Source organism: Anser brachyrhynchus, assembly GCF_964034855.1.
Source record: "Anser brachyrhynchus genome assembly, chromosome: 2".
Lineage (NCBI taxonomy): Eukaryota > Metazoa > Chordata > Aves > Anseriformes > Anatidae > Anser > Anser brachyrhynchus.
This window is the reverse complement of record NC_137695.1, coordinates 44,904,512-44,927,817: the sequence shown is the minus strand read 5'-3', so window position 1 is coordinate 44,927,817 and position 23,306 is coordinate 44,904,512. Positions and strand designations below refer to the sequence as shown.

At 38.3% G+C, this 23,306-nt stretch overlaps 1 protein-coding gene across 1 annotated transcript in view; it reads left to right on the top strand.

The window, feature by feature from the left end:
* Window positions 1–23,306, top strand: part of SNRK (SNF related kinase) — a 44,223-nt gene that overhangs the window by 16,522 nt on the left and 4,395 nt on the right. Inside the window, exons 4-6 of the mRNA XM_080582697.1 lie at window positions 15,593–15,734; window positions 18,139–18,351; window positions 19,346–19,480. Coding sequence (XP_080438823.1) covers window positions 15,593–15,734; window positions 18,139–18,351; window positions 19,346–19,480 — 490 coding nt within the window. The remainder of the gene's footprint in view (window positions 1–15,592; window positions 15,735–18,138; window positions 18,352–19,345; window positions 19,481–23,306) is intronic.

Below are 23,306 nucleotides of genomic sequence, written 5' to 3'. Positions count from 1 at the left end.
AAGTTGGTTCTGGTTTTATCAGTGGCAAAATAGAAATCCAAATTCCTGAGTTTTTCTGTGTTTTAGGTCTTTTAAAGAACCTTCTAAAGTGTGATTGTAACTGATTGCAGTGGCCTCTGAAACTAGATGGGGAAAATGCATTTCTCGGATACTCTATTCTATATATTCAATAATTCTATGGATTATTTCTTGAAAAATGTAGCAGTCGAATTTCAGAAGATGAGCCAAAACCTGAAATTTTGATATTACTGCCCGATTGGAAATGCTTGGAAGAAAAAGGGTGTATGGGGACTTGGGGGATGGGGTCATTGGGAAGGATTGGGTATACTTAGGTTAATTTATTCTCCCCTTAAAACCATGTAGCCTTTAGGTGAGAACAGTTAATCCATGGAGGATGGGGACTTGGGAGGAGTAGGAACTCAGAATAGGTCTGTGGTTCTTGAAAGTCTGAACATGACATGGAAACTTGGGATGCTACCTTTAAGTGGTCATCTTCTGATTTTATTTCAGGTTTTATAGCTTTTGATGCTGCATTTTGTATTCCATGATGATAAATTATCTGATGTCCTACCACAGTTTTACAAAACTTTGAAAAGTTGTTAGTATTGAATAAATGGTAACTGCAATGCAAATATGACATTTGTGAGGGTTACTTTTAGAAATAAATGGTAGTGTAATCTCTGTATTCAGCTCTGTATTTGAGGGCATTACTTGAAATACAGAAACAGTAGTGTTTGTCTGAAGAGCTATCTTTTTGATACTTTGCTTTGAGAAAATCTATACTTATCTTGGAAAGCTAAATTGAAGAGTTTAAATCTGCCTTGAGCCTAAAAGCTTTGACCAGATGGTCCAAATTGAATTCTGTAGTTAATGAAGCACACTTTGGACCTCTTAATGCTAAGTGCAAGAATGGTGACATCACACAAAATGTTTCTTAGAGGAATCTGTAAGCAATTAGATAGGTAAACTTCTAAGTCATAGTACTAGAAGAAAATGATTTCAATCAGTTGATAGAGGTGGATCGACCTAGCAGTCTGTCTTATAGATGGTGGATTGATGTAAACAGTAGAAGTTAACTGAAAATGTATTTCTTCTAGCTTATGTTTAGTAATGCTAGTTAAGCTCTAATTCCCAGAATATTTAAATACATAACATTGGGCAGTTTTTGTTTGTTCCTCAGTGTACAGTCCCAGTTACTAGATACTAAAATACCCTTGTCAGCAGATTGCAGTACTTCTGTTCTAACTTATTTAGTGGCAGTTTTCACCACTTTGTAACGCACTATGAAAGGGTTGTCAAGGCAGTATTTACAATAAACTTGATAGTTCATATTTTCACTCTGATTTGCCAGTAAGATAATGACCTTGAACAGTCTGAATATTCCCCTCGAAGTGTGGGTGACAAGGTAAGATACACCATTTAAGGATTCTAAATATGACTTATTTGCATATTTTTAATGCAAACGTGGAAAAAATAAAAACAAATTTTAACCCCCTCCTCTTCTCCCTCAAACAGAGTTGTAGTTGGAGAATCTTACAAGAATACATGTTTGGGGAATTTATTACTAGTCATGCAACCGAGAAATGAATTTGTGCAAGCTTTTATTTTAACCTTTAAAGATTAATGCTAAGATGAGGTCATTGCTAGAGGACTACAAGTATATTTAAATTCAGAACTAGACATTTTAAAAAGAAGTTAGATCAGTTACAAATTATTGAGCTAGTAGTTTGCAAGGTGTGTATGCATAGCTTGAAATAGTGTCAAAGTGCTGTGAACTCATTCAGCTGTTGGGCTTTTAATATTTCAAGAATAATGACTGACAATAGCAAAGATTTTGCCAGTTAGAATGAAATTACATTATAGCTGGACCAATCTGAAACTAGCTGCTGATGAGAAAGGAGGTCATGCTTTCTCCACTGTGACTGAACGATCCTGCCTCTTTGTAAGCATCTGGACGCTTGATAACCAACTCAATTTACTAAAATGCCAAAGTAATAATAATAAAAAAAAAAACTAAGATGAACAGAGTATAAGCAGAGCATGTTTTTTTTAATGATTATCATGAATGGAAACAAAACTTGCATTTATCTAAAATTGTCATATTAAAAAACATAACAAGAAAAAAATAGTCAAGATGTAGGTTTTTGTGAGAGGCTTTGTGACAAAAATGGCTTTTCTCATGTCTCTTGGATAATATTAGAATGACTATAAAAAAACTGTTTACACTTTGTTGCTACACAGAGCTGAAATATTCAGGGCAAGCCTTTTATTAAGCTATACGCTTAATATTATGGTGAAGCTTGCTTTATGAAAAGTAACTGTTTCAGCTAGTTTAGAGATTAATCTCCCCTTTGTGAAGCTACTTAAAAGCTTTCACACTTGAAAAAGAGCCTAGGTAATTTAGGTCTGTCATTTCCTTTTGTGTTTAAGGCTGCAGTTAAAGTGATGCAAGAAGAGTATTAGGTAATGATCATATGTTCTCAGGGCTTTCCAAAAAGCTCAGTTAGATAATGAGAAGTACTGTTGCTTGTAGTTTCCCATGTTGTTTTCACACTTTGTTAAAATTTGTTCTAGTCAGAGAAAAGTGAGAGGACTCGTGTTGCACCTAAAGTTAATCTGATAAATCAAATAGACTTATTACTTTAGATCAGACTGCCGTTCTGTCTAGGGCAGTGGTGTAATCCAGCAAACTCCAGCAGTGTTGAAAAGTAGCTACAGATGAGGAAGAATAGGGCGCGCTTCTGGTAATGCTCTTACTTCATTTCTCTACCAGCATCAGCAAAGATTGGATCATTAAATAACTAGAAATCGGCTCTTTTCTGTGTGGTAGTTTAATTAGCTTTTGAGTTTAGTTGGTTCTTTCAGAGGAGAGCGAAATCTGCTTAAACTGCCTGGACTCTCTACAAATGGTAAGTGCTGTGTAGGCTACAGTAATTCTGGAAGGCACTGAGGCTTCTGGCAGTATTTTGTTGTAGTCAGGTATTCATTTCGTAGATGCATGGAAACATTTGCAGAGTAAATTCAGCCTTCTGGGGATGAGAAATGTGCAAATTCAGGTGGTAGGATTGGGACTGTTTATTTAGCATAGTTGAGCACAGGCCTCTGAAATGGTGCTGCAGTACACAAATAACACTGAATAATTGATGATGGTACCTACGGTGCTGCAGGCTGTCCTGACCTCACAGCAATGCAAAGAGGATGGGGGGAAAAGTTCTTCATAAAAAAAACGTGACTAACAACACTGTAGTTACTCTAACTCAATGCTATTTGACGCTGTAGTCCAAATCTGACTTGCTGCCTTCTTTCAAGTTGCAGGGGCCAACCACTGGTATGAGATTCAGTGCTTTAGTGTTTGATGCTGGCTCTTGCACAGCTCAGGCCTGATGAGTATATTCTCACGATGTGCTAAGACAATGTATGTATGTGTTCATTATCTAGTCATACATTTCATACATTTTCTGTTAAGGGAAATCGAGGACTTGTCATACACACCTTTCCTGAGGTGGATGATGCTGCATTTAGACCCATTTTGTTACTGTTGGAAGGATCTCGCTTTTTTTTTTTCCTTTCTATCATCAGGGATTTGCAGGGGCTTTTTATTTGCTTGTAGTGCTGCTGGAGTGTGTTTTTGGTGTTTCAAAGCTCCAGCCAGGTTTACCCAGTACTTGAGCATTGCTAATTAGTCCTGATGACCTTATCTGGACTGCATGGAGCTAGTTTTGGTGTTTCTGCATGTATATAGCACTTTACTCACAAACTGAACGGCTGATGTCGGCATAATGCCCAGTGGCTGTGTACAGTGACCTCTTACCCTATAAAAATGCTGAATATAAGATTTGACAGACTTGACTCAAGGGGCAAAAAAGTATTAATGTTCATAAACTGTATGGTATTGAATCACTTCACATGCTTGACAGCTTTTTGGAATTTTAGTATGTTCAAAATGGGATCATAGCCAAACTCGACAGAAATAAGCAGCAAAAACTCCTTTCAACTGATTGTTTTGTTTTGAAACCCCCCTTTTTAATGTTACGCTGCAATGCGTTTTTGGTAGTTGGATACAATATACAGTGAGCTTGAAGTTTTGAGGGTGCAGAAAGCTAAAATACCGTAGTATGTAGCTGCTTCCAGCATAGGAGGGCTTCCCCTTTGGTTTTGCCTGCATCAGTGCAGAGCTGCCCCTCCTCATGTGCAGCGCTCTGTTGCGTTGCTGGCCATTTGATGAGCTGATTTGGTTAGCTAATTCGACAGAAGACTCTACGTTTTTCTGCAGGCTAAACTTCTGCCAGGTTAGCGATAGGAGCTGTTAGTTCAGTTAGTGTTCTGAGTGGAAGAGCTGGTGCAAAGGAAGCGATGGGAGCGTGCAGCTCGCGCCAGAGTTCTGGGGGAAGGTGATAGGACCTGCCCCTTTTTAGCGTGAAGCAAGTTTAGGTTAGATCAGCTCATCCTAGCTCATTTATCTTCCCATTCCAGGCAAGAGAAACTCATTTGACTGAAAATGAGGGTCATTCATCAAGCAGTATTGCCTTTGCTTTTTTTTTTTTTTAGGAAAATAACATGCTCTAACTGTTCAGGCTGAAATGCTTTTTGGAGCAAAACAGGACTTGATGCGAGTACCGTGTGTGTTTCAATGCTGCTCTCTCTTCCTCTGTGCTTTTCTTGTGCTAGTGGCCAGGGCTGCTCTACCTTCTCCCTGCTGTGCTGTGCTCCTCATGCTGCACTGCTGAAGAAATGAGTCAAATTTGAAAAATGAGCAGAAATGAGCTTTTTGTAGTTCTCAGAAGGAGCAAATTCAGAGAATTGGTTGTAGCGTGCGTTTAGAAAGCTTAAATCTTTAGGAAACTCATGTCATGTTAACAAAGAATATATTTTTGTTCCATGCCAGCATGCAGCTAGTAACCTTTATTTTTAATGAAAGGGGAGTCCAATTTTTAGGTGATACGCTAACTTGGTTTCTGCTTTTTTTTCCTCAGTCTAATTGTTTTATTGACAAGAAAATGGCTTTAGTGCCTCAAATAATTCAGAGGGTTATGCTGCAGGTAGAGGAGCCTTGTATTCAGAAGTGAAGTTACGATGTGACAGAGCTATAATAAAGGGTGCAAGTCTGTGGTTATGATAACTTCTCAGTAAATATATGTGATTTAAAGTAAATGTATGCTGTCTAATATTTATGAAATAGAATTTGTGTTCCATTCTGGATTACTAATGTACATGTTTTAATGCGTTCACAAATAAATTGCTGGGTGAAGCAAAGAATAACTTACCCAAGTGAAAGTATGGAGAAGCTGTCAAGATAGACTTCGGATACTAACCTCGGCTGAACTGCAGCTTGAGTAAAGAGATGCTTCTTAGTCATCTCCCTGTGTTCACAGGAGAACTGTTTTCACAAAATTTCAAACTGCTGTTGTGAAGAAAGAATTCATTATGATAAATACTATCTCCACAAGATTGGAAGCTTCATTTCATGTATCTTGCAAACAAAGGTTCAGATTACTTACGTTCAGCCCATGACTGACTAATTTGGCAGCACGGATCTGGTGGGACCTAAATCAGTGCTGTACTACTGAGTTACAAACCAGATGCTCAAGTTTTGCTTGTTTAATCATTCATGTGTAGAGCTGTACTAAGATGTTCATTTTTGTAAGTAAAGCATAAATTATGCAATGTACAGCTAAAACCTTGAGGAAAAGATGATACAGTTGATCAGAAAATACGAAGAATATCTTAGATATCATAGGTGAATTGTCTTTGTTTTTTTAATGTATAAGTACTAAAGCATCATAGTGAAATGTGTATATAAGTTCTGTGTGCTATATAGACTTCAATATAACTATTTATATTAATAATTAATAATAATTTGTTAATAATTAATTTGTTAATAATGACTTAACTATTTATACTTGTTTTTTTTATCCTGGCTAACTTTCTTCTGGAGTGGTAGTGTTAGAAAGTTCAAGCAGATTTTACTTTTAATTTTTTTTTACTGTAGATTCAGTAACTTCTGAAATGTGGCTAAGCAACAGAAACCAAAAGAGAGGATGCATTTCTAAATGCAGAACTGATGAATCGGTAAAAAAAAAAAAAGGCTATTTTGGAGTAAAGGCAGTGACGTGTGTTCAGTAAAACCTTTTACTGGTAGTGTGGGTTTCTTTGGTTTGTTAATGAACAACATCAACGGTTTGTCTTCAATAGTTTCATGCAACCAGCAAAACGCAGGCGATTATTTTGAGGGGAAAAAATAAGCAACAGTTGCCAAACTGAATGAAACTAGAAATCATTTCCAAAGATAAGACCAGTTACTGATGATTATGTCTTAGTCAAATAAAATAACATATAGAACAGACTGTTTCATCAGACAGATGAGCTAATTATGAAAATAATTTGCTAAATGCAATTTGGTATTTATGCTCTCTTTTTTTTTTTTGAGGGATAGGGGAAGGAAAAGATTTCTCTTGATTCTTGTCTGCTCTGTGCTCTAATAGTTCTAATTGGATTTGTAGTGCTTTCAGACAGAGGGAGTACACAGTTCTGCCTGTAAATTTTGGAAATGTTGGCATTGATTGCAGATGATCTCTGCCTCAGTCTTTTGCAAGGGAGAAATAAATCACATTTTACAAAGACTAAAAAAAAACATAGCTGAATGTGATGATGCCACAGACAGTTGCATCTCTGGAAGCTGGAGAGGTCAGTATGCGAGCTTATTCAGTCTTTTTCATGAAAAGTTAAAGAACGGGAGAATACTTCAAACACTAAAAATTGAATATCCCCCAAAAATGTAATCTTTCTTCCTTAGCCATACTCTTCAAATTTATATTTTGTCCAGTCTGATCATCTTCCAGATTTGCCTGTGCATATAATAGTGTAAAAGTAGTTGTGGTGCACAGAAATGTTGATATTGCTAACACAGGATTATTCTGTAGCGTTTTCCTGCTGACTTTTTATGCATGTGTTGCAAATCTTCTAAGCTTTTTATCATAGGCTGGAAATACTTTTCTTATTCTTTTGAAGCGCAAATATATCACCAATGTAAAAGGCACCGTTCAACCAGTTAGCATTATGATACCAAGCTTTACCCTTTATTATAGTATATAAGTTTTTATCACTAAGCATATAAAAATCTATCTGCAGTGTTTGTTGTGTATTTTTACTCTTAAGCTATGTTTTGGCTTTTCAGACAATAATGTGAAGTTGTTACAAATGTGAGTTTCCATTCTGTTTTCCATAGCCTATGCCGTGAGAATATTAAATTTCAGTTTGTAGCAAGCACGGTTACCACTGTTATCCTTGTGAATTATTAGTCTAGACCTATTCCTGAGCCCACTGGAAGTTCCATTCCTAAATTCCAATCCAAATAAAGTAGTTCAGGATGAGGGTTTGTGTCTACATTGAAAACAACACACTTCAGAAATTGCCCAGTTGCTGTCTAACCCTGAAGATGCCTAGAGTGCGATGATGTGTGTGGTTTTTACATTAGATTTTCACACTTAGCTCTGCACAGAAAAGAAACTTGATACTGAAAGAGCCTCGAGTTATTGGCATTCAAGGCTTATCTTCAGCAGGTCTCCCCGGATTGGGCTTTCTCCCACAAATCTCCTCTGACGAGGTTGTAGCAGCAGTGGTGGGGACATTAATGTCACCAGGAATTGTCCCTGATACTGGCACTTGGGCCCATTTCCAGCCTTCATTTATCTACAGTCTGTAGATACCTTTGCAGTGGTAAAATAAACATGTAAGCATTCGTATCATCTCCATAAACGCTGATTTTTGAGTTTCTTTGTTTATTGAATGAAGTGGCTTCTCACAGAAGACAACTATGATGTTCAGCTGTCACTGGAGTGTTTACAGTAAAGCCAACTAAATCGTTCCGTATTCCATATTTCAGAAGAAGCAGGCTTTCTGTAGAAAGGTCTGTTTTAGCAACTGAACAATGTGTGCTGTGGAAACTGGAAAAAATACTTGTTCCACTACAGGTCTGAAATAAACAACTTTATTAAATGGACTCGATTTACGTAGCTAAATGCAAATATGCCCGTTCCAAAAGGAGCATGGATTTTTAGCTTCTGATGATCACAGGTTCACAAAGCATATATAAAATGTGACAAGCATCTGACTGAAGCTGTAAGGATCCTCTGTAAACTGGAACTTTCTGAAATCCGTAGTGCTGATTTTAGGGTTAAACCACGAACTTCAGAAGGCACTAAATGTCTGAAGTGGTGAAGCCCAGCTCGGTGGTTAAGCAGATGAGCGTGGCTATCCTTCGTGCCGCGTACAAGCTCGGACATAACAGATGTCTGCCTGCCCGGCGTTGAGGACAGGCGTAGCACAGGCAGCCGGTGACGTGGTTTGGTTTCCATGGCAGTGACTTCATGTTATGTAAGGAAGTTGCGTGTACACAGCCCTGGTTGTCATGGTTCTGGGAATCCTGCTTCAACAGCCCCTTCCTGATCAACATTATTTAACGGCTTTCAAAACAATAAAATATCCTCCAGTGCAGTTAGCTAGCTAATGCTTGTAAAGTCCAATCTGTCTTTTCGTTCAGGACATAGCAATGGTGATTTCAAGTTACTAGTGCCTGATTTTTATAGGCTAAATCACATCTGAAGATCTTCACTGTGCTTTTGAAAGAGACCCTGATTTTAGCAACTGCAGTGCACAAGAGTCATGTGTCTTCCTTCAGCACCCTCACTTGAAATTTTACACAGAAATATGCTAAATGCATGCAACACCTCAGGCATAAATTCTATTTTTGCATTCATTTTTTGGAGAGAATAAATTAGATGACCTTTGGGATGATAAAGGAATATGAGCTACAAATGTTGTTGACTTAGCCAAAGCCAAGGAGTTGTGCTTACAAAAAAAAAAAAACCCTGCTCCATTATCGAGTTAAGTTACCCATTAGTAAACTTATTGCAATATCTAAAAGTTCTGTCCAAAATCTGATTTTTGGAGCACTAAGATAGTACCACAGCTAACATGTCTTAAAATGATGCACCAGGGGCGCGAAGGTGGAGGAGAGACAAATCTCTGCAGAGTTCTTTACTGTGCATACTACATATAAAACTATATTTACATTGAACTGAAGGTGGATTTTATTTTACTGGTATAACTCATGTAGCAGGTCTCAAAAATAGTGTTGCTCTACATGCAGATCCTTCTTGTGCAGTTCTGTCCTCTCCTTTGTTTTTTTTTGTCTCTGCTTGTGCAACCCCTTGGTGAACTAGTGCCATTCTACCTGGAGATGTGTTTTCTTCTCTGCTTTTAAATGTATTTCTGCAGCTTGTAATAATGTGCAAACAGTAACCTGTCTTAGCTGGGATTTTTCCTCTGAGTTGAGCCAAGTTATATAAAGTTCAGAACATTTTTCTGCTTTAAGTGAAGGCCACCCTTGAAGTATGTTTTTGAAAGTGTGTGGAGTTCTAAAGAAAAGCTTCTATACCTAAAAACTTTGAGTTATTATTCTTCTTTCCCCAGTTGTTATTGGGTCTAATAACATGTTCTTTCTGGAAACCTTGCTTTGATGAGATGTCGGGCTCTTAATTTGCTGCTGCCCCAACATCTTTCTGATCTGTATGCACAACTGTCTTGGCAAAGTTGATGCTTTTGACAAAATCAGAGCAGTAGGTCTTGACTGACGCTTTCACTTTGTTTGATACTGTTTTTTCCCTCTGTAGCAGTGCAAGAGCACTTTTTGGGATGTAGAAATAAAAGATCAAGGTTGCCTGTTCTGCTGGTGAAAGCGGTCTCCCCAGCAGAATGAGCTATTCTTCTTTTGCTCTACCTACTATGTAAGCAGAAATTCACAATGGCAGGGTACCAGCACAAGAACGGACAGCATGTAGTAACTAACTGTTGATGATAGCACTTGATCAGTTGCATTCAAGCAGCTTCCATCTTCTGTAGGTTCCTTGGGATCCAGAGAACACGCTTCTCTCGTAATTAATAGAAATGAATAATAGAGCAGCTCCGATTGCAGCAGCAAAAACCGGTATGGTAAAGAGCATTCCTGTGTGACTTTGTATATTGTTTGGGGAAATACTAAAATTGTGTGATTAAGCACCATAAAAAATAATCTCAGATTCAACTCTTACTAATGTCTCAAAGACAGCTATTCTTCAAGACCTTGAATTTTGCCTCTGTCTTAGCCAAATGGTGCTATTCTGGAAACCATGAGTTTTTCAAAATGTAGTATTATGTTAAAGGGAGAACAAAATCCCATGTCCTTATTGGAAGAATGTGCTTTCTTTTTTCTCCAAACTTTTTTGCTGTATATTTTCTGAAGTTGTTTGAAAAATACACATTTATGGATCTCCAATGGAGGAAAGTGGAAAGCACAGATACACAATTGATTTTTTTTTACATGTATAGAATGACTTAAGACTAATAAATCAGGTATAAACATTAACATTTCTTATATGTACTGTCTAGTCATTTAATTGTCGGTCTGTTAAGTCTTTCAAAATTATATGTATTACCTCCTATTTTGGAATATATGCTCTGAAGGTTTCAGCATCTAAACCTTGGATTTTGATGCTGGAAATTTGCAAACCAACATCCTTGTTTAAGATTGCATGTAGCTGTCTGAATAATTGTGATGGAAATACCAGTGAACAATGCAGTCCTTACAAACCAGTTCTGTTTTTCCATTGTTCTTGCAGGTTTTCTGTGTTTTTAGTCAATTTACTTTGAAAACTTGCTTAATGTTTCCTTTCAGTTTTTTTAACCACTTCCTTTACACTTAGAGCCATCCTTTTTACACTGGTGTGAGAAGTGAAAAATAATTGTGATTTTTATAGCTGAGTAAAATTACCCAGCGCTGGTTTAAATGGTGCATTCAAGTTGTGCATTCGTATTATTGATGCTATTTTGGTGCTTCCTGTGCTGCCTCACCCTTCCGTTTTCTCAAACACCTACAAATGTGCTGGTTCTGATGGGCAAAAAGAAGCTCCGTTTTCCTGTTGATGCTGAATACTGCAGTGAGGTACTTTGGGCCTGAACCTATACATTACAAAAGGCCTCTTGGAAATCACAGAATCTCAGGGTAGTTCAAGTTCAAAGGGACCTTTGTAGGCTGCCTGGTCCAATCCCCCTGCTCAGGCAGGGATACCTACAGCTTTTTGCCCATGACCATGTCCAGGTGGCTTCTGAGAACATCTCCAAGGAGGCAGATCATAGAATCATAGAATCATAGAATATCCTGAGTTGGAAGGGACCCTTAAGGATCATCAAGTCCAACTCTTGACACCGCACAGGTCTACCCAAAAGTTCAGACCATGTGACCAAGTGCACAGTCCAATCTCTTCTTAAATTCAGACAGGCTCGGTGCAGTGACTACTTCACTGGGGAGCCTGTTCCAGTGTGCGACCACCCTCTCTGTGAAGAACCCCCTTCTGAGATCCCCCAGCCTCCCTGGGCAACCTGTGCCAGTGCTTGGCAGTCCTTCCCAGTTAAAAAAAAAAAAAAAAAGTGCTTCTTGGTGTTCATACAGAACCTCCTGTTTCAGTTTGTGTCAATTGCCTTTTGTCCTGTCACTGGGCACCACTGAAAAGAGCCTGGCTCTGTCTTCTTTGTACCCTCCTTCAGGTACTTAAAGACACTGACAAAATTCCACTGAGCCTCCTCTTCTCCAGCCTGAGCAGTCCCAGCCTCTCCTCCTAGGAGAGGTGCTCCAGCCCCTTCATCGTACTAGGGAGCCCACAGCTGGACACAGCACTACTACTACTACCACTCAGAAAAGAGTATCAAATAAATTTCTGCAACCCTCTTACTCAGGATCTGTAGGCTAATCTCACCTCATTTCTATGTAGGATGACAGCTGCTGTGTACTTCCCATTGCATCTCTAACAAGGTGACAACTTGCAGTTCACTAGAAAGAGAACCTCGTTAAAGATGTTGCCTTGTTCTTCATATGGGTTATTTGGTTTGGTTTGGCTTAGTTGCATGTGAAGCTTCAAACAAGTGATTGGGTCGAGTTACGCTGGTACAGAGAATTGGTCAGGATGTCCCTTGATTTGAGAGACTCCATATGAGGGGACAGGACAGACGTCTTGAATGTGTCCTCTTTATATACCTGCAGCCATCCAAGCACTTAGCTCAGCTTCCATATATGAGGAGAGACTTGCCATAATGTGATTCTGGAGGGCTTGTGAAGATGACTCCAAGATGACATCTGTTGTGACTTCGTACAGTCTGCACTAAAATAAGGAGGGAACATGTTAAGTCTTCCAGTGATTTTTTTTCTTCAGTTTTCACACGTAGATTAGACTGACTTGGGCACGTAGTTTCATTGCAATTTCACTTGCTAATTATTAGTATACTTCAGGTCTGCTTAGACTTCTAAACTCTGTGACACCCTGAGCAGAGTCATTTTAGTAGCCATGAGTGTAGATGCAATGAGGCTGAAGACCTTCGGGCACAGCTGTAAAAATAGGGTGTAAATAAAACCCATGTAATTGGTTCTGCACGGTACTACTTCTTGGCCGCATCAGAAAAATGTCTGCTATGCTCTCGGGCTAACAAAATACACTTTTGTTAGGAAAAAGTCTAATAGTGAATTTGCCTGTAGTATGTGAGAATAAGAGGCGGTTGCTAACCTAGTACTCTTCAGTGGGAGCATAAAATACTTGGATTGTATGACCAGATAAAACAAAAGGTCTTAAGCACGTTTTTAGTTTCTAACAAAATGTTTTTCTGCATACACGACGGCTTTTTAGTAACACAAAATGCATGATGCAATGAAACGCAGCAGTTCTTCGCAGGATTGATATTTCACTATGATGAAGCTGTAATTTTCATGCAGTGGTATGAAAAATAGTAAGATGTTTCATCTCACCATTAGCAGGTTGTCTTCTCTGGAAAGACCTATGGATATGAAGTGCAAAATACAGCAACTAATGAAAGAAAAATATGCAGGATTCTCAGTTGTGTGCCACACAGTCCGTAACTACTTTTATTTGTCAAAGCAAATAGTAGTTTGATAGCTAACTGTATGTTGCATTAGGGCAAACTACAGTTGCTTCTTTTCATATAGAGGATGAGCTGGATTCTGCTTCTGCAAAGTTTTGTTTCTTTACAAAGTAACTGTACATACATGTTGTAGTTCTCCCAAAGTTATTTAAGCAGTATCTGTCATCACAGATCCTTCCGAAGTGAAATCTCCAAGTGTGTGTATATCCAAGAAAAGCCAACCACACAGCTGGTGTGTAGTACGCTGTGTCACTGTTCTGTGTGCAAACCAGAACATTGAATGGATGCTGCCAGCTAAAGGAACACGCGCGGGGATGTTCAGTACCTCCTCCGTGAGGCTGAAACACTTCAGGGTCTGCTAGAGTTTCCTGTATGTGGCGATTTCATGGAAATCTCGTTGTTTTACTGCAATTCTTGTCCTTTTCTTGGGACTTGTGATATTTTAAGCTGATTTCTTTGACTATTCCGTTCTTCCTTCTGTTTGAACTCTTTATACGCTGACTTTCAATTTATGCTTTAATTATTTCGCTTCCCTCCCCAGTATTTTTCTCTCGGCTTAAATTTAGCCAACGTACTTTTATTATAGCAAACATAATTTGTCTGTAATTACGAATGCTCTGCGGACTCTCCTAAAATACTTCCTGCAGAAAGGCAACATGAAGTGTTTTGGTGTGGGGGGAATATCGAACAGAATGCTGGAATATGGGGTAGGCTGTACCCACAACATAGGTTTCTCAGAGAAAGATAAAAATCTAGGAAGGGCGTTGATGTACAAAAGATGACTGTTTATAGAAGTGCACAAATTTGTGTGTTCTAGGTTTTGTTATCTGTTTCATGGTGAGAGAGAATGCACCAAAACTTTTTGGCTGCTTTCAAACTACGCAGCAGGAGAAAGATGTAAGCACTTCTACAAAAGCAAAGGGGTACCTTGAGGTAAAATTGCCTCTCTGTCTTGTGAGGCTTTTTTTTTTTTTTTTAATCCTAGCATTCCAAAGCATTCCGCTTTCTGGCACCAGGCTATTAAAGTATTAAAGCACTTTGTGATTTTTAAGCGTGAATAGTCATGTTGAATTTGCAGGCCTACATGGTTTGGTAGCCTCCTGGCCTCAAAGTGCTCAGTACATAGAGGACTGAGGTCCTAAAACAGAAATCGAGTAACTGTTTGAGTTAGTAGTGTACGCTTAGTACAAATCAGAGCTCTGAAGGAAATTACCCAGTAGTGTTCCTGTTTCTCTCTCAGCTAAACCATAGGAAGCATGGGTCGTAACTAGCAAAATGAGTAATTGTTGTGTGGATGCATGTGTGTGATTTATGTTGTTAAATAAAGCCGTAGCCATCCTTCGGCTTTAAATGCACGTCAAGTATTTTGAGCAGGCCCCAGAAAGCAAGATGCAGTTGGGTGGCCAGCAGTGCCGTTCGCCCTTCAGCTAGCTGCAGGACAGAGCTGGTGTGCTCTGCTTCCTGCGACCACTGCCAGCCGCCACCGCCCTTCCCTCAGGAGGTTTCTGCCTTTTTATTTATCTTTCTTCAGCTGTTTGGTTTCACATGTACAGATCTATGAAGTGCTAGGCTATAAGACTCAAAGTTGCTGCTGAAATTTCCATAGCATGGGGTTGTATCTGAAATTTAAGAGCATGGTAAATATAGTATAGATTTGATTTGATTTTTTTAATGAAATTTTAGACAACAACATCTAAGCTTCCTGTATTGAATGCAGAGAGACTTCTGAAATATTTTCTTCTAAGCAAACTTTTAATAAAGATTTGAATTAAATGTTAGCTTTTACAGTAAGTAGAAACAAACTTGCTTCATGCCCAGCAGTGCTTCTTTTTCATCCTTGGTATGTCATTTCAGTGGGGACCAAGGAAGCTGTTAAATGTTTTTTGTTTTACAAAAGCAGGAATTAGAAGGAAAAAAGAAGACTCCCAGAGTCTAGTGGGGATCACTGTTAATTTTGTTAGACTTGATGGATTTCTAAAAGCAAACAGACAATAACAAAACCAGTGACCAAAACACACACTTTTAATGATTGGCCCTTAATGTGTAAGAAAATAGCTTTACATAAATGATTTAATTCATTACTTAGCCATCAGCATTAACAAATGTTTTAAAAGCCACACTTCCGAAGGAAAAACAAATATCACATTAAAGTGACTTTTTTTTAAGAATTTCTTGTTGCATAGGGTAACAGATAATTAATGCCTAGAACAGTTTACATTAGTCTTTCAGAAAGGAAAAAGTTTTGAATGCAAATATCTCTTAATAATCTCTGTCTACCTGTGAAGGAAAAGTTAATAAAATCTCATCTTCTGAGTGACCAGAGTGGTCACCTTCAGCTTTCACTAACACTTTGCTATCAAAAATGTGATGCATCTCAAACTGTTACACATCTTTGAAGTCTTGAATTCTGTTGTGTTTTGCCTTTTTTTTTTTCCCCTTCAGACTATAAAAACTGCCAAGCTACAGGAACTACTGTGTTTTGTACTTTAGTGGAATTGTAAGTTCCATAAGTAATGCTGATAATCAAGAGTACAGTACTAACCCCAATATACATCTTAGTAATACTTCACAGTTTTGATGTTAATTTTGTCTGCTTTCTCAACAATTATTTTAAATTATATATTTACAGATATATGGAGTTTGGGGGTCATCCTCTTTATGTTGGTGTGTGGACAACCACCATTTCAAGAAGCAAATGACAGTGAAACTTTGACTATGATAATGGACTGCAAATACACCGTGCCACCTCATGTGTCCAAAGAATGTAAAGAGTAAGTAGAGTGCTAAAGAACTTAAGCGTTCATAGGAGTGGATTTTCATTTTCATTATCTGTGAGAGTCCCCATACAATTTTGTCAGTGTGGGATTACTCCTTGTCCATTAATAAGATACAGTACCTACTGCTTTTGCTTAGTTAGTATTTCTTCACATCAATTGAGTAGTTTCTTGGGCAGCAGTATACCTTTTTTATTTCCTGTATCTGTTCTTACTAAAGGTTAACCCTTGATACTTATAGAGAGTGGTTTTTTTCCATGCTTTTGTGAAACTTCTGATTTTATGCAGCGTATCTTTCTTTCATGTGTCTCAGTTGTCATCTGTTTTATAAACAATGACTGGCTTTGGCCACCATTCTCGCTGAACAAATTACAAGGTGTTGCTTGGAGAATTTTGTGGCAGAGGTGACAAAGTTAATGATTCCTGTAGATTTCTGTTCAAAATACAAGTTGTCAAAACCCGAGAATATCACGGCAAGTTTTGCACATCTCCTACTGAAATTGCAACTCCAAATCAACATTCTAGGCAATCACGGGAGGAAAATAATCTGTCTGCAAATACCATATGCCACTTGGGAATCATGACTCACTTTGATATGATGTTTATCTGCAGTGTTCACTGCAGCTTTTTTTTTTTGATATGTTCCAGTATTGATATGTTCCATATGATGAAGATGGGTTAGTGAGATCATTAGTCCTTTTAATATATATCCCAGCTGCATCTCTGTCCAGTCAAAAGACTAGAGCAGCATCTAGCATTCTGTTAGTCAACATGGAAGGAAATGTATGTTACAACTGATCATAATGACCATTCCTCTCCACCTGTCATCTGTGTGGTCCAGGAATCTAATGCATAACATGATGCCATAGCTGGTTTTCATGTCTTGTAGTGTCTAGCATTTCTGGTATTATGGAAAAGCTGCTCTTAGTGCTCTCAACAGCTTGAGGAGGTTTACATAAAGGATAGGTTTAAAGTACAATACAGGAAGAGGTTTTAAAAGCTCTTATTAGTGAATTCTATCAAATCTCCTGAGATGCTGCATATGGTGCTGGGGCCAAGAAATTATATGCTTTTGCTTAATATATTGGCTAATTCTAATTTGCCTAAAGGCTCAAGTAGATCTGCTCCCCATATGTGGCACATCAGCAATTACTGCCAGTTACCAAAGTGCTCGATGGGTTAGGCTCTAGTAGGGAAATGACTCTCAGACTGCCAAAACTTACTGCTTTGTGTGAAAACGTTCTTGGTGTTCTGGGGCGCATAAGCAAGCCTAAAGCAGGAGGCACACATGGTGCATTTGTGGTGCACTTTACTACAGGTGTTTTAGTACAGGTGTGGTTTAAAAAAAAAAAAAAGTTTTATGAAGTGCATAATTTGTGCTATTTTGTAATATTAATAAAACTGAACAAAGTAGGCTCCCCTGCATCACCTGGACTTTCCTTCTGGTAAAGGCAGAGACCGCAGATATTAAGTATATATGTGACATTCCTTTTTTTACAGTAAGATTTTAAGAAGTTTGGATTAACCTCCATTTTTAATTCCCTATATCTCACACCAAAATAAAATAATATTGCAGTTACCTCTGTGTTTTGTGTGGCCTTGCAGTTTTGAAGTTGCATGGTATAATGTAGTCAGTGGAGTAACTAAAGCCATATGTAAGAATTGCTGAACTTTCATTCTGCAATGAAGTTCCAGCAAAACCTTGGCGTAGAAACTGTTACATCCATGTTTTGTTTATTGTTTAAAGCCAAAAATACCTCCCCAAAACTTTTTTCATGATACACACTGAAACTTCACATATAGTGAGCTAGTAGTGATAATCATGTCTTCTTTCTCTGTTTATTTTTGGAATTTATGCATTTCCCTACCCACTCTTGTAAACGCTCAGCATCAACCCATTAGTTTGTCACTTCATCATTCCAGATAGTGTTTTTTTCTCTAAGGGTAGAACAGATCCCTATCCTTTCACAGATACTGAAGAGTCAAATGTCTGATAGCTATTTCAAAACGAAATATTTCTACTTATCTTGCCATTCTATATTCTTGTTGACAGCAGCAATAATAGAAAATTATATTTCTATTATTGTACAGACCAGCCTGTAGGCCATCTGTCACAGTTGCCATATAAACCTATTAAAAAATAATCGGAAGAATCTAAGCATAGTAAATGAAATCTATAGTGTTTATGGTATTTATAATTTTCAATAAATAAATAGTTTCAGCTCAGCAATATTTGGAATGTCTTTGAGAATAAAGAAGTTCTCCTCCCATTGTTTACTGTAGAGATTTCTAAGGATCTATTTGGACTGACAGTAGAAAATTTCTTCTTAATGTTGCTCTTACAGTGGCTGCTTTTTAAACATGTGAGCACATTTTGTTTAGATTTATTTTTTATTCACAGTCTGATTACACGGATGTTGCAGAGAGATCCAAAGCGAAGGGCATCTTTGGAAGAGATTGAAAACCATGCGTGGCTCCAAGGAGTTGATCCTTCTCCAGCAACAAAGTACAATATTCCTCTTGTGTCATACAAAAATCTGTCTGAGGAGGAACACAACAGTATAATACAGCGCATGGTTCTTGGTGATATAGCAGACAGAGATACAATCGTGGAGTAAGTTCTCCATCTTGTATGGTTTATTCTGTGCATCTGTCATTGCGTTTGATTAAAGAATTCCATTAGAACCTGGGTGTTTCAGTGTTAAAATTTCAAGCCACTCAGTTAACAAAGAAAGTATTACAATCTTGCTCCTCTGAAGAGGATTCTAGGATGAGAAATACTTAAGTAGACACAGTTTGCCCCTGGGAAAACTTCAAGAAAATCTTTTGGAACAGTGTTCGATTCCTGCAGTAGTGTGCAATCTCGAGCAAACCTGACTGCATTGAAATCCATGCTTTGACTTGTGCTTCTTATCTGTGCTAGTTAGTTATGTCTGTTCTCATGCATATTTAGAGGTGATAAATTCTAGCATTTTTTCCCTTAGTGCTCTTCTCGTATGCCTGAATCTTTGTAATTTAAAATACTGCTTCTTTTATCTGGATATTGCAAAATTGTCATTGTCACTGAGTGAGCTTGCTAGAAAGCTGCATAGCTTCTTCTAATACACTAAAACCTGCAAAACCCTAAAATATTCCATAAGTTGAAAGAGGATGTAATTTTTTTTCTATTTGTTCATGTTTAACCTGGCATACAAACTTAATTTAATTGTAAAGTTAATGTGACAGCCCTAAAACAACGTAGGTTTTTCGTCCAGTTACATAAATGTTACTACTTTGTGGTTTTATGTGCCAATGGGAAAGCCTATTACTGGTGCATAACATTAATGAAATACACTTTTATCATATGAAGTGTTCAATAAAGGAAGATTTTTTTTTGAATGATAACCTAAAGATACTGCCATTCAGCCACAGTGAAATTAATAGACTTGTTGGCTCTTTATTTTTAGTAAGACCAAGCCACTCTTCTCAAAACATCAAAAATACACAGTTCTGTTTTCAGGTGTTGTTCCTGCTACGAGAAGTACAGCGATATGTGAGCTTGCATGTCCAGTTTTCAGCAAGCCATTGATGTATGGTTTATTTCATGTTTTGTTTTGCACTTTCCCTAGGGCACTGGAAACTAACAAATACAATCACATCACTGCTACTTACTTCTTACTAGCTGAAAGGATCCTGCGAGAAAAACAAGAGAAAGAAATTCAGACCAGATCTGCAAGCCCTAGCAACATCAAAGCTCAGTTCAGGTAAGAATTTAGGAATCTAAATGTGTTTTTCTATGTTGGTGATGATGTTTTTTTGGTGGTGGTGGGTTTGTTTGTTTTGTTTTGTTTTTTAAAGCTGGTTTGTTATTGAATTGCACAAGCACCACTACTTAAAAAGCTGCAACATGCTTATTCATTGCCAATTTTACATGTGTTCAGAGTGCTCTGGGTGCTTTAGAATTTGTTTGGAAATCAGCTACCAGTATTTTCATTTTCTACCATTTTCAGGATATGACTAAAGAATTTGAATTTGAAGTCTGTATCTGAGGTAGGAAGTTTTCACACCTGCTAGGAAGAGGGATGTTCATTGACCTTCAGTTCCTCATAGAAATTGTGTATGTAATATTCCTGGAAAAAATCAGTTGCATAATTCTTAAATGTGTTGATGAGGAATTAGGAATAGATGAGAAATCATGCTGAATTTGATGTTAAAGTTTAGTTGTTAGCTTTGGTCTTAATGGGCTTGAACGCTCCCTAAATCAAGCTTAGAACAAACATCTTCAGGTTATGTTATTTTATTTTTAATCTAGTTTGATGTGCTTCCTATCTAAGGAAAATCATTGAAATAATTGCTTTAATCATCCATTTAAAGATATTGCCATAGAATTTTTAGGTTGACAAAAGGATCATTAAAAACACAGTAAAGTTCCCTGAAATTTTCAAAGCTTCAGCTTGTGACAGACAGTAAAGCAGAAGTGGGGAGAGAGGGATTCTGCCATGTGGTTGGTGATTGGTATGTTCGACCAGTCCATTTGCTGTTCAACTCATTACCAAAGCATCGCATATTTTCAGTTGCAGAAGCATACGCTTAAAAAAAAAAAAAAAAACCTCACAAGATTAATAGTTTATTTGCACACAGATATACAGGTTTTGAACAGTTATTTTTCTTAAATACTTTGTTTTTAATTTGCTGAGTAAGTATTAGACTATGACCAGAAATCTGCTGGTGTTGAGAAGAATCTTCATTGGGCCATCTTCATAATTTTTCCAGTGAAGATGGAGGTGGTACTGAGACATTCCCATGAATTTTTAACCTCCAGTCTCTTCAAAAACCTGCCTTTTAGGCTTTGTTGAAATATTATTGGTAACTATTATTAGCAATAATAATGGTCATTGTCAGCTAATCACCTAATGAGAGGATATTAAGTGCTTGTGCTGATGTTTAGAGTTGCTGCCTACCTTTTAGCATTGTTGATGTGGCAGAGAAAAAGACAAGACAGCTCATCCATCCCAAAATTTCTTTGTGCAGCTTTCATGCAATGCCACATGTGAAGTCATATAATAGGAATGATAGAAGGGACATAAATGCTGGTTCCCTTCTGGTGCACATCCATGTTTCACTTGGCCTAATTGATAAAAGGTACAACTACCTTTAATCTATAAAAAACAAACTCTTGTTACAAATGGGTTCTAAATCTGCAAAGTCTGCTTCTAAATTGTTTTGTTTTGTTTTTCGTGTGTCAGTTTCACTGTTTCAGTAAAACAGCTGCTCCAGTTATATCAGGAACTAGGACAAATAAGTCTGTTGAATCTGAATCTTGAGATGAATTTGTAACATTGACTGGAGTGGTTAAAGCCTGCCTCCCAAGTATGAATATTCTTTTCATGACAAGCACACACACACAAAATGAGGAACTCTTGCTGTTTATAGTCCCAGGTAGCATTCAGGCTACTCCTTGTCTTCAGGATGGTCCTAAATTCAAAGTATTTGTCTAGAGTGACCACATGGAAAAGATAACAACGTAATGCATTTCTTTTATTTTGAGGGTTTAAAACAAAACCTACACAAGCGACTGGCAGGCAACCTGGAGCTTTCCTTTGGCCTGCTCTCCCCTCAGACCTACTGGGAACAACAGTGGGGGAAGGCAGGGAGGCAAACATGGACTGCTGTGTGATACACATATTGTAGTGAGGAGGTTTATTGCCTGGAAACTGCAGCACTCTTAGATACTATATTTACTCTTTATTGTGACAGCCACAGAACTCTCTGCCTTTTTGCTGACAAACCAGTCTGTTCTTAAAGCACTGTACATGCCTGAAACGTTTAGTTCTTCATTTTTTTTGTCACTTTTGTAGTTACGCTTCTCATTTACTTAAGTCCTGTTTGCTAATCACTGACAGTTGTTTGTGTTTAAAATACCCACCATAGCACAAGTCTTCAGTAACCCAGGCCAGTGGTTTCCAGCGCTCCTGGAGCCAGCTGGGGCCTGAGGGAGGTGCCAGCCTCAAACCTAGGAGGACCCCAAGCTGAGGCTCTGCTTCGTGCTGGACAGCTCGGGTCAGAGGTGCCAGCCGGGTGGCCTCCCTCAGGGCCAGCCCTCTCTCTGGGGTAAACTGGTGGGAGGGCACCGGCAGCTCCTGGTCCTGTTGTTATGGGTGCCGTGGTGGATTTTTCTACCCCAAAATTTTGGCACCTGTGTGGACGGGCATCTCTCACTTTAGGATCCGTTTCTATCCAGCAGTTACAGATGGAGCCTTGAGCAAATGCAGTCCGTATGCAGGTGCTTCCATTGACTGTAAACACTTGAAAAGAACACATTTAGAACACGTATAGTAAAGGGATGTCTGAGCTTTCCTTGCTTCATCAGCTCGGCCTCTTAAACCAGCAGAGAACAGAAGCTGGTACAACCCTTCTGGTTTGTTATGCAGACTGAGAGCAAATAGCTGGGGTCATACCTGGTGTGAAAAGTTCTCTGCTTCCTCTCCTGCTTTCCTGCCATGCCTGGGTTCTAAACTGGGCTACGAAGTCATGCGGCCCTTCCTGTTGGCACACCCCAAAGTATGCTTGGGAATGTCTTGTAGTATGCTACCCATGAGTGAAGAGAAGTCTCCTGCTACAGCTTTTCATGTGTTGTGCTGGATTGTTTTAGTTATGTAAAGACCTGTGATTGGCAAATTTTTTTTTTTTCTTAAGATAACTTAATTTGAAAGGTTAGAAAAAATTCTTGTTCTCCACAAGAAACGTGGAGCTTACACTGAATGAAGCAATTATTCAGTGTAAAGGTGTTGGTCTGTAGGTGTTGGTCTTTTGGACTTGGCTTTCAAAATACAGCTAGAGAGGAAAGACCGTCAGTCTCTGTTCTTTATTCTGTATGATGTGAAAATTCCAATATATTTCACATCAATATTTCAAATTTCCAATATATTTCAGGATTTAAAGTAGAAGGTAAATCATTAGATACTGGCTTAGATAGTGAAGATAAAAGACATCAGCTGCTAACTGTAAAACTGATTTACTCTCGAGTGTCACCTCTTTCATTACATTCATTACTAACACCTGAGGGAATGGCATGAAGCTGCAAAACGGGAGGTTCAGTTGGATAGCAGGAAAAGGTTTTTCACATGGAGGGTGGTCAGGCACTGGAACAGGCTGCCCAGGAAGTGGTCATGGCGCCGAGCCTGCTGGAGTTCGAGGAGTGTTTGGACAGCACTCTCAGACACATGGTCTGATTTTTTGGGTGGTCCTGTGTGGAGCCAGGAGTTGGACTCCATGACGCTTGTGGGTCCCTTCCAACTCGGGACGTTCTATGATTTTGATTTGAGGCTAATGCTCAGTACACAGTCATACGTTTTGAACTGTGTTTATTCAAGTGTCATGGTCTTAAGCAATTTAAGATCTGAATTCATGCAAATGTATTACTGCAGTTGCTGAGTTAAGGTCAAATAAATGTTTGTTCTCAATTCGTGTGTTTGAAATCAAAGGTGGTTTTCTAGAACAGAGCTTTGTCTGAATGAAATTTAATGAAAAGAGGGGAATGTTTCTTCCGACTTACGTATTTTCTTCTGCCTTCGCTTGTGTTTAATTCTA